Below are 16,876 nucleotides of genomic sequence, written 5' to 3'. Positions count from 1 at the left end.
AGAAGCTCTTTTTGTTAAGAACTGAAAACATTATTGACACTTCTAGATCTGGAAATTGTCAATATATTGTAACATTACTCTGTACTGCAATGCGGATGCCAACCAACAAATCACAGACATCCTAGGCTAAACAAAGAAGGTCTGATGCCAATCCTGGTGCCACTGGCAACCATCACTGGCACTCGAACTATCCTTCCTCCTCTTTTTTTCCCTAATCTTCTATTTTAAAGCAACAAAAAAAGCAAACTACTTGGCCCCTTTTTTCATTTTGTGTGCTAATTCCTTCTTCATATTTTGTTCAGCGATTTATTTTTTTTGTGTTTCCACTTAGCTTTTACATGGTGCTATTAGGCGTTTTATATGTTCTGAAAGATAAAAAGCAAAACACCACAGGTATAATGCAACATTTTTGGTTGACTTCATGCATATCTTTCACAGAGCCTGGCACTCTCAATCAAGTACCCTCAAAAGTGCCACAATTAACCTGATTTCAATGAATATAGAGAATCAAAGTTTGATAAAATGGAAAAAAAAATGACATAGACAACTTAATATGACTTTTTCAAGAAGAGAGTCAAGAGATGTTAATGGAAGACTTAAAGTAAAGCAACAAAATACAAAAGACATGCAGTTAGCAATAAACAAAAGGGTCTTCTATGAGTGACTTGGAAATAGAAATTAGCCATCTTCATTTTCAGTATATTCTCAAAGTAGCATTGTGTAACTTTGAAAGTTATAATATTACAACAAGCTTAACTTCCTCATTTCCAATTAGACAAAAGTGTTTTAAATAAACTTATATTCTCAATACATTTAGATCAACAAAATCAGCTATGCCCTGAAATTCCTTCTCCCACTTCAAGTTACTGCCTTTCAACAACTTATAAGTCAACAGTGTGTTAAGAGTACTCTGACCCCAGTTTCTTTGGCTCAAGAGGTACTTAAACTGTTTTGCCTCCCTTTGTAGTTTTGACTTTTAGAGACAGGTAAATCCATAGAATTAATCAGTAAGTTATGACTTACACTATATGCATTCATAATATAATTTGATTTTTTTTTCTACAAAAGGAATTTAAAGGTAAAAATTACTTGTAATTAAGCTACTTTGTTTAATGTTGTCAAAGAAATCTTTCTTCCTGTATTATTTGGGGTCAGATTTACTAGACTCCGCAGCTACTTAAAGTCACTGTAAAATACATAAACGTGTCTACTGCTGTGGCGAGACAAAAAAAGCCCCAAAAAATACTAGGGGGAGTGTGGGGGTGCGGGGAGAAGCCAATATTTTTTTCACAACAAATAATATATACATTCACAAAAGCAGTTCTTCACTTGCATGAGTAAATGCTAAAAGATAATTACTTAAAACAAAATATTTCATTGTGCAGCTCTCCTCTTAAAAAACGGATATACACCAAATGAAGCCATGCAATTTTAGGTTTTTGTTACTAACAAAATCAATTCAATTTGTTTTCCAGTTAAATCTCATAGTTATTTACCAAGCATCAGATAACAGCCTGCCATCTGCCCTTCTGCAGGCCATTTCTACCTACTACCAGGCCAAGTTGTGAAATGGCCCACTATCTGCAGATGGTCGAACTTTCCCTAGTTGAGATCTGTGGCTAAAAAAGAAATGCATTATTACTGCTGATCAGCCAGCATTACAAAGACACTTAGAAGACAGTATCATTATCAGAAAGAACCAAAATGACCCTAAACAGAGAAAAAGTACTTTGGAAGGCTTACTATCAGAGAAAACAAAAGAAAGAAAAAAACAAACCAACACCTTTATCTACTTTCAGCCATTTACAATTTTAGGGAACCTGCCTATGGGTATTGTTATTGAATATCCAATATATGAAATATGGCTAGTAGGTTTTCCCCTGACACGTGATTATCAGAAGCCCTGCTTTTATTTTCATTCTGTAATACAAAGTTTAAGAAGCTTTTCTATAGAGCTCCTGCAATTTTCCACATTTCAATTACCTGCCAAATAAAAGTATATGAGTGTCATTATGAAAATACACTCTTCATAAAAATTTCTCAAAATATTATGACCTGGATCTTTGTTTTAAAGCTCAAATAGATAAGATGAGCTACTGATGTAAAATATGAATAAAACATTACATATTGTGTGCAGCAATTCTGATTCTATTTGGCATTTACATGAAATACAGCCGTGATAAAGTATTTTCAAGCTTTGTTTTATAGGTATGAGAAAGTCTACAATTGCTCTTCAATGTGCTCAGTTTAAGGATTACTTCTTGATTAATTACAACAACAAAGACAATAATAAATATTTGTAGTATTTGTTGTGACTGTGCAATTGCGTATACCTGCATCTGTTCTTAATAGTACTGGGGTGAGAGGTTTTGTTTTGTCTTTCTTTAAAAACACAATTTGAAAACAATGTTTTCTGAAGTCACAACTATGTATTGCCACTTTTTCAGAATAAATAAAAGGCAACTTCAGTGGAATGAAAGTACTGCCTTGGTACATGTCTCTCTCGCTCATGAAAGAGGCACGCGTGTCAAATATGCATGTCACACAGGTCTGCAGGAATTTGTGTGCATTTAAGTACAGATGTATATATGCTGATTTACAAATGGATATGTAGCCACACTACATCTATGGACCACAGAACAATGTTTCACTGGAAGCTAGCCCACAGGGGAAACAGGGCTACTTGGAGTCAGAGTCTGACATACTAACATAGAAACATGACAGTCTGCTTCCTACCTTGCTCCTGCACGTAGTATGCCAAAAACAAATCAAGCTCCTTGACTGATACTGTTATGTGATGTGGCTGGACGCAAAGTGCTGGATTTGTGCAATGTGGGGATTTCATGAGACGCTCTCCATCCGTACTTTCCAAGGGGATGCCTTTGAACAGGATCACCATGACTAGATCCAGACGCCAGACTTTGTCAGCCTGTCGCAGGCAATCGATTCTCCTAATCTTGCCCTTCTGGTCAGGATTGGACAATACACAGCATGGGTGCTTCTTCCCAGTAACTGTGAGCACAAAATCCTCCCGGAACTCTTGGCGAATATCTTTGCGCAGCTTGGCCAGGAGCCTAGATGCCCACTTCTGTTTAATTTCAGGCTTTTCACTAAGTAGCTCATCCTTGACTGCTCTTTCCTCATCCTTTGACATTCGTTTCTCATGTTTTTTAAAGTACTTGCGTTTTCGAGCCTGAAGATTGAACCAAGTATACGCAATTGCACGGACATGTGGAAGAAGTGCCTCAATGAACGGGTGAAATTCATCCTGTGGAAAGAAGTGAAGGAAAAAAAAGAAGAAGAGAACAAGAAAACTCAAAGTCAGCAAGTTCTCATAACCAAAGCACCATCAAGAAACATTTTTGAAAATCTTTAAGTGAAATACGAGATGAAGAGAATAAACACGTAAAATTTACACAAATTTCATATTTCATTCTTTGAAAGAACTATGTGAAAATTTTATTTTGTACTCCTCCCCTCACTTCATCCCACAACTCTGCAGAGACAACATAATTTAAGAGATGCTACCAAGATGTTTTGTTCCTAACATTTAAATATTTGAACAGCTAACATCAAGAAAAGTACCATTGCACAAAGAGGACACTGCACGGTTTTAAAAAATCTGAGCAGAAATGTTCAGAAGGCTGAGGCAAATGCCACAGTTCATTTCTCTTCTCTGTGGCACAGAAACACAAAGCATATACATGCTCAGTGTAATGCCACACAGTTCCCGCTTTTGGAGCATGCTCTCAGCAAGAGACTGCTGGTGGCACAAAGAGCATGCGCCATTAAACTTGATCCATTTTCTTATCAAACGTCCAACATTCCAGCACTGAAACAGCACCATTCCAGTGGTGGTAACTAGAGAAACCAGTATAGAGTAAGGAAAAGCAGGCAAAAGACACATGTCATATACAAATCCTGAACAGAAGCTTCTGTACTTTCAGCTCTTCTCGATTCCCTCCCACCACCCCGAAGCTCTGTAAAATTAAGACTTTATGAAGGTGAGAACAAAAATTACATTTATGTCCTTCCAGCAGTTCCACTGTGAATTTTGAAGCCCCACAGAGTCAGTTAATTTGCTAACTGATCACATGAGTGTGGCAATTTTTCTAAACCCCTTAAAAATCAATCTGAGGTGTACAATGAAAAATGGCAACTTGGCACAAACTTTGCATTCTTTGTGTTTCTACATGCTGTGGCAAAGAGACATTATGAGTCCACCGCTGGTCCAATGCTGCTTTTGTGAGATCCATGCCATTTATATACAGTTTCAAAATAACCCTTTCTGTTGTCTGGCTTCACCTGCAAGTTCTTATCTTCTGCCTAGCAGCAATATGGATTGCATTAAGGAGGTAATGCTTAGTTGTTGTCTACAGGCACATCCTATAGCAATTAAATTAATTTCATTTGTCTGCTTAAAGTACCATCCTACACATCCATGTTAATATCTAAATAGACCTTCCCCAAAAACTTATTTTCCGTTAACAAGTCTGCTGTTTAAAACACTGCAATCTGCTTATCAAACATTACTATATTTTGGGTTGAAAGGGAGACCTTAGGGGAGGTATCCTTCTTCCTGTGTGTAGGGATATTTAGTTTTAAATACCACGCAGATTGCTCATTATACTTAGTGGCACAGCGCAATCAAACTAAAACTGAACCTTTTTTATGCAATTATATTCAAGAATACAATTAACAAACTACTATTTTAGTTACGCTGCCAGACAAGGAATGAATTATGTTTAATCAATAGGCTGATTAACTCCATTAGGTAAAAATGATGAAAGTATAACTAATGGTCTCAATTATAGAATGCAGACTGCCATTGCAGAAGCTTCAGGCAAAGAATTCCACATTTAAATCTTTGAATTTCAAACAAACTTCAAAATTTCCTGAATGTTGCAAAACCCACTAGATCTAGTTACCTCTCCAACCATCCTCAAATCAAACAGAAAACAATAGAAAAGTTACAAGCAGTTTACCTATGATCATGTTGTCTTCATAGAAAAAAAAAAATTAAGCAAAGGTGGGGGGGGAAAGGAAAAAAAGAATAGAGAGGCAATATAGGAAGATACTTCAGGACATAAACAATTTCATTGCAGTATGATGCTTGTCAAAGACCTACAAAGGCAACAATTAAACTGATTAGTAGTTTCCAGCAGAGATTTGAACAATTCTGTTACTATACTGGTACATAAAACTAGGCCGTGGAAAGAGTTAAACCACAATCTGTTCTTTGTGTGGGAAGGCAGTACTGCTCTGAGCAACCACAGCCCATGATAAGACTTCCCTATCTTCATATGCTTTCTGATGCCATGCTTTTTTCCCTTTCAATTATAACTACTAAAGAAAGTTTATTTTTTCTCCTACAGAAGTCATCTTAATTGAAGTATTGAATTTTTTTTTTTTTTAATTAGTGGAAGCATAACAACCATACTGTGTTAAGTCCTCACAATTCATTTTAGGCTGAATAAAACAGATTTACTACAGATTTTGAAAATTCTAACAGCTGGGGCTAAAGGTGGGGTGAAGGCAGGTGGCTGAAGAGCTTTTGGAGAAATTAATTTTTGCCTCAATACAATGATTTCTCCTACATCTAAACAGACTTTGGCATTTATAACTTAAAATGGCAATAAAATAATCATGGACGTATTCTACTTTAGTAAAATATTGCACATCTAGTTTTAATTTTGAAGAAGAGCATCATAAATTAATAAATTATTTCAGATTGACTATGCCTTGAGGTAATGCATTTGGTATTAACAATAATAAACTATAGCACTTTATATCTATGAAAATTTTATAGAGAATTTCACTGATTAAATTCCAGTCTGTAGTAGTTGAATATTTCCCTTTCAAAAATAGGGAGAAAAAAACCCACAAAAACATGCACACCAGAAACTCCAATCTTTTAAAAACTGTATTCAGGGTTTTCTTTCACAGTATTGTTAAGTCGTAAAGACATACATATAGGTGAAAAGTGTTGAGAAGAAACACAGCAAAGAACATTCTCTTTGAAAGAAATTTTATCAGATTTTTTGAGCTATTCACTGTGCACCTGGAGCATTTTCAAATGAAACTACTACTTGACATAGGGAAGTGCCCATAAAAATGATCCTAAATGGACATTTGCAATTAATCACATTCTCACACACATTCTCCACCAAATCTCCTAAAAAGATATCAACAGAATTTTATTTTTTCTCCTTAATATTAATATAGGCAATAGTAAATTGTTTTTTGGTTTTCTGTGGCACTTGCTCATGTGCCACAGTTGCTCTTGCAATGAAGCGATTTATAAAAGTAAGATTTTCAAATGTCATATCAAATAGCTAAGGTGAACCATTGTGCACTGGCAATTTAAATTGAAATCTAAGTTGCTATACAACATCTATGTTCCTGGTAAAGAAAGGAAAAAATAGCAGTCATCTAATGACAATAGGTAGGCCAAGTTTTCTTTATTGAAAAGATAAAGAGGATATGCAGTGCTCTTCTCCTATCTTTCACTTTTAAACTTTGTATCAGCCCATGAAAGCTCAAATTGAGGACTGTGCAGCAAATACACCGGGCAGAAGTATGGAAATTTTATACAGAAAGCTTCATCTACTCAACTTCCCTGCACAGATTTTCTCATGCCTAGTGAAACATATAGGCACAAAAGAAAATACTACATATTCTGAGATTTTGGACTACTGTAACATAATAAACCATGGCAAAAATATCACAAGAGAGCAAGCACTAAAAGGTATGCAGTAAACTGCATCCTATTCATGCCTCATCAAGACTGATAAATCCAGTTTCCAGTCATTCCAAAACATAGAGAAAGTGGGAAACTGAGGAAGGGAGCCTGCAAAATTAAATTGCATTTGGTAAGTTTTCTTCTACCTTGGAGTTATTTTCACCCACCAAACTTTTATTGTAAGTGTGATGGGTAACACTCAAATCGACAAGATTTGTCTTAAAGCTGTACTTTGGATTTAGACTTGTTATTAAAACGTGCTTCAGCACTGTCTCGGCACAAACTGAACTACCACTTTCACAAGCAGTTCCATCCAAACAGGTGTTCTGTGTTTACTTTTACCCAAATATTTCCTTCTGAACCTATGCTACCACAGTCGATGAGCATTGCAAGAGTCCTAGAGACAGAGAATACAATAGAGAGAACAATTGTGGCAGTAATGCTTTAATGCAGTTGCTACTCCAAGTGAAATGAATCAATCTTTTGCCTTAAACAAATAAAGAATACCAGATTTAAGTTCTCATTACTGGTGTCAGTTTAATTTTTAATTTACATAGAGAAAAAAAATAATTTCTAAACTTCTCTTATCATTCCATGCAGGTAGAAAAAGATTCCAAATCAAAATCAATTTGTTGCAACTGTGTTACATGTATGTATTACCAAATGTTAACTGTCCCTGCATGGCACATGGTAGAGCATGGTTGTAAAATATTATGGAGAAAGTAGCAATGCACAAAAGCCAAAAACTGCTTTCTTGGATTAATGGCAGTAGAAGTACAATGTAGCATTTTTTTATACACCTGAGTGCAGTATTTTAATACAAATTTGAAAAGAATGAGGAAATCTATTACATCAATGAGTCCAAAAAGAAAATATAATTTTTAAAAAGTCATTAGAGAAGGAAACAAGATCGTCAAATACCGCTGTAAAAGAGGTGGTTGTGAAAACCTGTTTCTCAAATGCAAAAACTGCTTTCTTAACTTGTACTGTCAGGTTTATATTCTGATGCAGAGGTCTTATTGCCCATCAATAATTCCACACGGTGGACAGCCTACACAGAATTAATTTTGCTAACCACAGATTCCACGCTAAGTAGTTATTTCTATGTGTGTACCTGCAAGCATGTGCGTCTCTGTTACACAAAATGCTTCCTATGTTTCTCTTTTGAAGAAGAAATATCTCAATAACACTTTTTTCCAGCTTTCTTCCACTGCAGCTCACGTTTACTTACTGAAAATATCCATATCTAAGTCAATCACACTTAGATGCCAAACAAAATATAAACAATAAAAAATGTGTCAGCCAAAAAACTGCAAGACTGTGTCCAATCACTGAATAAGCCTTATCATTGTTTCCATCTTCAATCACAATTTATGAATACTTTAGTCCTTTCGAATTACAATGGTTTGTAACTGCGGAATAACTTAAATCATGCTTATTTATTCACGGTGCAACTGTAAGTGCATCGTTGGCCTCTCCGTAGCAGCCTTTATTTTCAGACATTATTTTCAGCAGCAGACATTATTTTCCTACATTTTCTGCTTCTTTAGCTATTTGTTGCACCAATGCAGAAGCAAGCAGTTATCGCTTAATCAGTTTACATCACATCCTCCTAAGACAGACTTTCACGAAAGCTGAAAACTATCCCCGGGCTTTGAAGACAGGGTTTACCGTCCGAAAAAGGCTCCGGTGCCCCAGCGCTCGCTCGCCGATACCGTACACCGGCCGAGGACGCTCCAGGGCCACCCGGTGAACTTCTCAAACATGCTTCCGAAACCCCTTAAGTTTCAAAATCTGCGCTTTGCCGCGGCGCGGACCCCCGCTCGGGCTGCCCCCAGCCCTCCTCGCCGCGCTCCGCACCGCGCCGACCGCCGCTCCCCTCCCGCCGTCCGTCCCGGTGACAGCCGCCGCTCGCCATCGCAAAGCGGCCGCAAGCGCGGCTGTAAGAAAAGGGTCGGTCTTTCCCCGTGCTGGGGAGAGGGCACGCTCCTCCGCCGGCACCACACTTCAGCGGGGAGGGGGAAAACGACGTGCCCTTGTAGAACCGAACGAGAAAACACTGCACAGCTTGGTCATCCCCGCTCACATCTCCCTCATTGTTGGCAGCCTGCATATTATTAATTAAGCGTAAGACGGGATTACTTCGCACCGGCCAGTGGTCGTGTTTTGTCAAAAAAACCACTTTTCCTTTCAAATCCTTTCATTAGGCTGTGTGTAAACAGGCGAGCTGAAAAGAGTGCAAATCGCTTGATTCCAATCAAATCAATACTTCTCAAACACGGTTTTTTAGCATAATTATGCTCATTTCCAGTTTGTTAACCTTTGACTTCTTATGCACCAACAATTAACAGCATTTGTCTACGGGTGACACTTTGAATGGATCTCCCCAAAACAATGGCGTGGTACAGTTTATTCTTTAATATTCCCTCCTGAGAGAGGAGTTTGGATCTGACAAACAGTTACGACTGTGCTTTAACCCGTTACAACTACTAGCAATGACTCATTAATAACCCACATACATATTTTTTTTAAAATCCCAACAAACACGTGAAAATAAACAAATTAACAAATAAATTAAATAAAAGCGTCTATACCTGAGTGAGACAGATTGGAGAATACATCATGACTTCGCTTTGAGAACACGCAGCCCGGAGAGCCCCTAAGAAAAGCCTCAAAAAGGAATAATTTCATCTATTCATTTTACAGTCATCTGAGACTCAAGGAAGATGAAATCAATCAGGACGGGGCTCTGCTCTGGATCACCACAACTTCACAACAAACCCCAGTCCTCCTTAAATAGCCAAAGATTCAAGTTCACTCCGTGTGCTAGATTTCCCGGGGTGAAATCCAATCTACACTTTTAACCCTCTTGTAGTCGGCGGCGCAGGAGTCTTGCTTTTGCTGCTGCTGCTGCTGCTGGTTGTTTTGCAGATGAGGGGGGAAGGACTCGGGGGGGGGGGGGGGGGTTGGGAGGGTGGGCGGGAGGATTTTTTTGTTTGGCTTTTTTTTATCCTTTTTTCTTTTTTTTTTTTCCTTTTTTTTTTTTTTTTGGGGGGGGGGGGGGGGCGGTGTTTTTTCTTTCTTCAGAAGTTGGTGGTGCTGCCGTAATAACACGACACTGTCACCACGCTTTCGAAAGTTCAAGGTTACAGCCCGGAGCGGAGCAAGAGGCTCCCGAACAGCGATGGCAAGCGAAACTTCGCCGGGCGGTCGGGACCGTGCGGCGGGGGCGCGCCGAGGCGGGGGCGCGCTCGGGCGGGCAGAGCGGGCGGCGCGGCCTGCGGGCTCCTCCGGCAGCCTCTGCTCGCCCGCCCGTCCTCTCTCTGCGGGCAGCGGCGAGAGACTGCCTTCCAAACGGCCACCGTAATAAAATGATCTCCTGGAAATTCAAACGATAAATCTCTCCCCGGCGCTCCCACCCGATTTGCTCTCTACGTGTCCGTGAGTGTCCCCCCCTACCCCGCCCCTGACTCCGCAAAACTTGGAAGTTGAAAAATTCACCAGTTACACCCTGTGGACCCTATTCCAGCTCTCTACCCAGATGAGACTTAAGTATTTTTGTTTAATTATTTAATTACACAATCACCGTTTACACTCCTCCTCCTGCAAACACATTCCTTTTCCACCAGATCCCCTTCCTCTGCCCTCCCTCTGCATTCATTACCCCCGAACGCTGCAGAAGGAACGAGCACGTTTCGCAAACATCCCTCCCTCATTTTCCCGCTCTTCTGGTGGGAGAAAGTTGCGGGGGCGAAGGGGAGGGGGGGTGGGGGGGGGCTGCCATCTGCGAGAGGTTTCTTTTTCTTCTTTCGGGGTACGACTTTGCCAGCTGCGGCGGGGCTCAGGCGCCCCCGCTTCCCCCCACCCTCGGCGGGAGACGCGGGGGAGGGCAGCCCCCTCCGCCCCCCTCCCCGAACGGGGGGAGCCTGTCCCGCACCGCCGGAGACTGATGTCCCCGCCCTCGCCGGCTGCGGCCGGGGGCTGCGAAGGGGACCCGGCTCCCGGGCGGCAACAGGGTGCCAGGGTCTGGTTTCATTCTCCGGGGGCAGCTTTAACCAGGGGAGCTGGGAATGGGGGGAAAACAGTGAGTGAAAATTATTTCTGCTCCTGTGAGGCGGGCTGCGGTGCTGTGCCCAGCTCAGGGGGCGTCCGGTGTGTGCGGCCCCCGGCCCCAGCACCGCCGCTGCGGGCAGTGCAGCGCTCCCTCCCGCTGCCCTTGCGCAGCCCCCGGCGGCGTGCCGGAGGGACCGCTGACTTCCTCTTTGCCCAAAGTGAGAGTTTATTCACGTCAGGCATTTCACAACGACACATCAAGGAAAGTAAGCAGGTTCAAGTCAACCATGAAATGGTCACTTTTTAACCCCGTCCTGTCCTCATTAGGGAAATGCTCAAACACAGCCCATTTTCAAAGAGGGCTCTTAATGAGGGGAGCTTGCCAAGGCTACCAGCTGCAATTCCCATAAATTTACAAACCAAAAGAAGCAGGGGGATGAGTGGGGGAAGGAGAGACCCCGTACAAGACAGGTAATGTCAAAGGAAACAGCAAGAGACCAACGCGGTAACCTTTGCAGAATCCATGCCCCATCCCCATTGCTCGGTTTCTGGCTGGCTACTCTTGCCCAGTACCCTCAGTTTTGCAGGGGTCAAACAACCGTCGTGCATCTTCTCTTCTACAGACTGTACTGATAAGGGACAAGTTAAGGACATACATTTAGGCAGAGATGAATGACAAAAACTTGGGGTTAACCATAATTAGCAAAACTTATTTTTATATCTGGTGTAAAATACCCCCAAAATCCCATTGTTTTTCCCTCTACCCAGACACAAAAAGCTGATAATGCCAGCTCTAAATTATGGAGTTTCCCTTTGAATAAGTATTCTATTTAACTGGAGTTAATTTACCATAAAAGACATTCCTCTTGGCACAAATGCACTGGTGTCCTTGAACACACCTCTTTGAGTGCTTGAACTCTTACACAACAAGCCATTATTGCGGACCTGATTTAAAATGACAATAACTCTCCTCTGTCCCTTTTATCACTCTCATCCCTCCATAAGGATGAGGGCAACCTAACCAAATCCATAACACCACATCAGCAAGGCTGCCCCTGTGAGCTGCATAGATGAGAGAAGTCTCTCCTTTCCCAGGCAGGGCTTGCAGAAGGCCCCACTCCCTCCCTTGGTATGGCCAAGAGATTACAGTTGCACTAGGGTCCTGTGCACTAAAAGCAAGAACTACCTGGCAGTCTGGCAAGCAGGAAAAAACAAATGTAGGGAGGTAATGGCAGAGAGAAACCAGTCACTTTCTACAGCCTTTGCTACTGCAAGGGATAGGGAGTCAGTGTGAGATTGTGTCTGCATTGCCATGAGAGCTGGCTGAGGGTGGGTTTGCATCTCTACCCAGAGGGCACAAGGTGGGAGATGAGCACAGACAGCCCTACAGCATGTGCCCGTATCCCCCAGAATAGCACTGCTGCAGAACAGGCAAAGCCAGATACCCCCACCCCCAGAGCCAGTCTGCTGGCCAGGATTGGACAGGCTTCTCATATGAAAGCATCTTGGGGGAAATGGAACTGCCCAGCCAGCATGGCTCAAGCAGCATTTTGTCCTCTGTATGATCTCTAGGGCATGGCAGGTGTGGTACATGGTGCCATTGGTTTGCCCACGGGTTTGACCCAAAGGCTCCCAGTATATCACAGAAAGCAGGCTGTACTGGGCACCCAAACATGTTTTGGCTCTGTTGCTCCTGGTTAATCCCAGTGGGAACCCATAAAGGATGAAGGCTTTGTCCTGGGAGAACCCTGCTCAGATACACATGTATGCACATGCTTATGCCCCCCCATCCTCCTCCATCCCACCTCAACCCCTCAGCTCCTTTCCCAGAAAAGCAAGCTAAAGATTTTCAGAATGGATAAAGAACTACATGAAAATCATAACAAAGTCCCTATCACTTTGCTGCAGAGGCATGTTTAAAAGGGTATGTGGTAACTGGGTTAGCCTGGAGAAATATGGCATTAATGCAGCAAGGACAGTAGGCATAGTGGCTGGCCCTTGCCATGCAGGGAGACCTTGTAAGAAAGTGGTTCAGTTACTTTCAAATTCTGACTTGCATTATTTCCTCAGCCACCCCAAGACCCTTCTCTCCATCCCCACATACTAATGCTGCAAGTTCTCTACCCTTGAAGCTCCAGGCTGGAGGACAATTGCTTTTTGTCTTCACTGCCAGAGCTATGCCAACATCATGCTGTATCTGGAAGTTCAACTAGCATTTCAATGTGGGCAATTAAGAAAATAAAAGTCATCTGACCTTCCCAGTGAGACACACTGAGACTGGTTCTCTGACACTAATCCTAGCCCATCGACTTCACAGGGCCAGGCTGGCCTAAGGGATCCCACTCTCAGGTGGGATGCAATATGCAAACAGATAACACTGCTTAGACACACACACACACACAGAGCTAGGCACCTGCACACGGCTGCTAGAAACCTTCATGTGACAGAAATGGACATTCAGGAAGAAAAGGCAGCTTTCACATTAGTAAGTGGCAGATACCAAAGCTCACCATAAGCCTGCATTCTCCAGACTGGGGAACTGCTCCCATGCTCTCCCTGCCCCCACTAAGCTCTGGCAGGGTGGCTAGGATGGGAGGACATCCACTGCCCACACTGCATGATCTGAGATGCTCATCTCACAGGAAAGAACCACAAAGGTTTTTTGACACCATGGGCAGATGGGCTCACTCTCCTCCACCCACCCTAGTTTTCCAGGGCAGTTTCATGCCAGTGGTGCAGACCCTCGCATGCCAAACTTGCACTAAATGTAGAAAGGCCATTTAGACCACTTATATCCCGCCTAGACCAGAATTTCAGCTGTTGTCCTTTGGCTGAGCAATTGCTTAAGTTTTTCAAGTTTTGGAGCACAAGACTATTATTAATGGAACAAAACTAAAGGAATCACTAATGCTGAAGCGTGAAGCCTAAGATTATCTCAGAATAAATGTGGACAGTTTGGCCAAATATCTAAACATACACATACTGAGCTTCTAAGAAATCAAGTTTTCATGAAAATTCCAGTTGTCTCTTTATAGAAATCAGAATGAACTGATTCTGGCACATGCCTTTTCATCCAAAGTATGGAATATCTGAGAACTAGCATCAAAACTCTTATGTGAGAGGTCTTTGTGATCCAAGACACAAGTTTTTTATCTAGTTTAACAATATCGTTAACTCCTTTTTCACCCTTTGTTAGAAAATGTCAGTACACATGTCCATTCGATAAACAATTACTTGAATACATGCATAAATACTGAGCACAAATAGAGTATAGTTAATGTCCCTTATGCACAACAAGTAACCTAAGCTATTATATATATTATATTATATTATATTATATTATATTATATTATATTATATTATATTATATTATATTATATTATATGTATTATATTATATTGTTACCTGATGGTGATTATATTTGTATGATTCTATCATGGTGCCTTGCAAGTCTTCTTGTACAAGCATATTAACCTACAAAGTAAACCTCTGCATCTTTGGCATAAGCAGAGCCTTCAATAGTTTTTTTAGTGCAGGAATATTGTCTGTGTAGGGCGACATATATGTATATATAAACATATGTATATGCACAAAAATACAGAGAAAACAAACACATAAACAGTTAAATAAGAAAACAGTTAAATAAGAAAACTGTTTGGCTTATAGGGCCTTGATATGCTTCACATGAGACTGAATTTTAAGTTATTTTTGACTTAAAATGTAAACAACAGTCAGTACAACTTCTAAGCCAGTACAGTATCATACAACAAAAAAATTATGTATCTTATAATTACTAGCATTCTTTACTTGGTTTTGGGGGGTAGGAAGAAACATATACTGTACATAAACTATGTATATGTATGATCAGATAGAAAGTGTGCATATATACAATGAAAAGGAAAGAAATACACTACTAACTCTAAACAGAGACACACATACATATGACGGGTGTGTGCGCTTGACCCCTGTCCACATATGGTTTGATGGGGACTATAATACTTGAGTTTCCCACAGCTCCCAGACCAGCAAATAAAAACATCAAACCTCAAGTGTAAAGCTGTAAACCACAACATTTTGGGTTACACAACTGTGCAGTTTTTGTCCTCACTGCAGGTCACATCCTTGGCCTTACAAAAGCATGAAACCCTCTTTTTCCAATACAGTAAATTCTTTAAAAATTCACATGTGCTGATTTCAAATGCCCTGGACACAAACAGCAACGACAACACCACAAAATTCCAACACATTTCTTTTTTGGCAGTTTATATCACTTGCCAGATTTTGAGAATATTGGGATGGAGTGGGGATGGGGGCAGCATGTAGAAGCTGGATTTAAATGTCTGCCTAAATTAGACTTATAGTAGTAGTAGTGCTTGATCTTTTTCTTGTGATTCAATGTTAAAATTGCAAGCGTTGCAGCTCAAAACCGCTTCAGAGAATGTTACGAGTTAATCCTGTGTGTTTTGGCACCTTTTCCCTGCCAGCTACTGTACTTTAGAGAAAAAAAGAAAAAAAAAAAGCTGGAAATCTTGTCTGTCCCGTCACAAGTTGAATGGCAGCTCTTTCCAGCAGCGGGAGGAGAAGATGGCTATGTTCACAGAACTAATAATAATTCAGATCACGCCACATCGGCATCTTGTGTCAGAGTCGAAACTGGCTTCCCCGCCCCCTTCAACCTGAGAGCTGCCAAGTCCTCACACACTCCGCATTCAACCACAACTTAATGGATGGGATATTGTGCATTAAAATGTGGCCCAGACACACAGGGGAAGAGAGGACAAGAAGGAAAGCAGACACACGCACACACACATACAAACAGACACGCAAGAGAAAGGAATGAATTAAAATACACACACAGGTCCTACAACAAAACAGCAGTGAAAAAAGGCGGGGGGGGGGGGGTGGCGAAGGAACAAAAAGAAACCCTCCAGAGTAACTTTAAAAAACAAGTCAGTAATGTCACCCTAACACTGCATCCTGCTACATGGCATGAAAGAGACCAGCACAAGCCCCCAGACAATTTATGGAGCAGACGATACACAGCAGCAATGCCATTTCCTCCACATGATACATTCAAATTGCAGTCCATTAACTACAAAAACCGCTAAAACAGCCAGAGAGAAAATATTGTATTAAAATGTGAGTAAGGAAGCAATTTCTACAGCAACAAGAAAGAAAGATCTGACTGTTAGGTACCAATAAAGTAGCATTTGCATTAATCCTTTCCAGCATTTAACTGATAGTTGTCTGCCAAAGAAAAGGGGGGAGGGGGAAAAACTTGAAGCAGGAAACATGCCAAGTTCAGCACTTTTAGATGCAAACTCCCATCAACTGATTTCTGGCATAAAAGTGTGACCCACATGGAAAAGCTGCCAAAAAAAGCGCCAAATACAAACCACTTATATCTTATCCTGTAAAGCAGAAGTGGTATCAGCATTTGAGAATAGGGTATAACATCCACTTTGAAACCACAGAGACACAATCTCAGCCTGGAGGAATTACAAAAGAAGAGTCAATTGAACTAAAAATTATATATATATATATATATATATATATATATATATATATATATATATATATATATGTATGTAAAAATACAAACACCGTGTGCCATTGTGGTGTATTGTATTAAATAAATGAGATCTTGAAATCTGCAACATCCCATTCGGCCTTTGGCTTCACATTTTCTGGATGCATCTCAGTTTTTTCAAGGACTCAGTGGTTTTGGGGTTTTTTGGGGTTTTTTTGTTGCTGTTGTTATTTGTTTGTTTTCTGTTGTTGTTGTTGGTTTTGTGGTTGTGCTTTTGCTGTCGTTGTTCTTGGTATTTTGTTTGTATTTTTTTATTTCCAGAAATGACCTTTTACCTTTTGGGTAAAACCCCTTTTGGATGGGGTGTATGGGGTTTTTTTGTTTTGTTTTGTTTGCTGTTGCTGGTTTGGGATGTTTTAGGGGATTTCTTAGGGGAAGAGGTGGAGATTATTACTAGTATTACTATTGCTATTACTATCATTATTACTATTTGCTCAGGTTGGTTATTGGCTTTCTTTTGGATTTATTTTGTTGCCAGTTTTTTGCCTGAC

General features: G+C 40.8%; 1 protein-coding gene across 10 annotated transcripts in view; it reads right to left on the bottom strand.

Moving 5' to 3' along the window:
* Nucleotides 1-9,667, bottom strand: part of NFIB (nuclear factor I B) — a 170,657-nt gene extending 160,990 nt beyond the window's left edge. For 9 of the 10 annotated variants that reach the window (XM_077171104.1, XM_077171107.1, XM_077171105.1 and 6 more), the window contains exons 1-2: nt 9,337-9,667; nt 2,737-3,268 (exon numbers count right to left, since the gene is read on the bottom strand). In XM_077171104.1, coding sequence (XP_077027219.1) covers nt 2,737-3,268; nt 9,337-9,366 — 562 coding nt within the window. In that variant the 5' untranslated portion in view covers nt 9,367-9,667. Of the gene's footprint in view, nt 1-2,736; nt 3,269-3,585; nt 3,737-9,336 lie in introns of those variants that run through there. The other variant, XM_077171106.1, reaches the window with a different exon arrangement.
* Between the last annotated feature and the right edge of the window lie 7,209 nt (nt 9,668-16,876).

Source organism: Agelaius phoeniceus, chromosome Z (assembly GCF_051311805.1).
Source record: "Agelaius phoeniceus isolate bAgePho1 chromosome Z, bAgePho1.hap1, whole genome shotgun sequence".
NCBI lineage: Eukaryota > Metazoa > Chordata > Aves > Passeriformes > Icteridae > Agelaius > Agelaius phoeniceus.
Note: the sequence above shows the minus strand (reverse complement) of the source record. Positions and strands in the feature narration are given on the sequence as shown.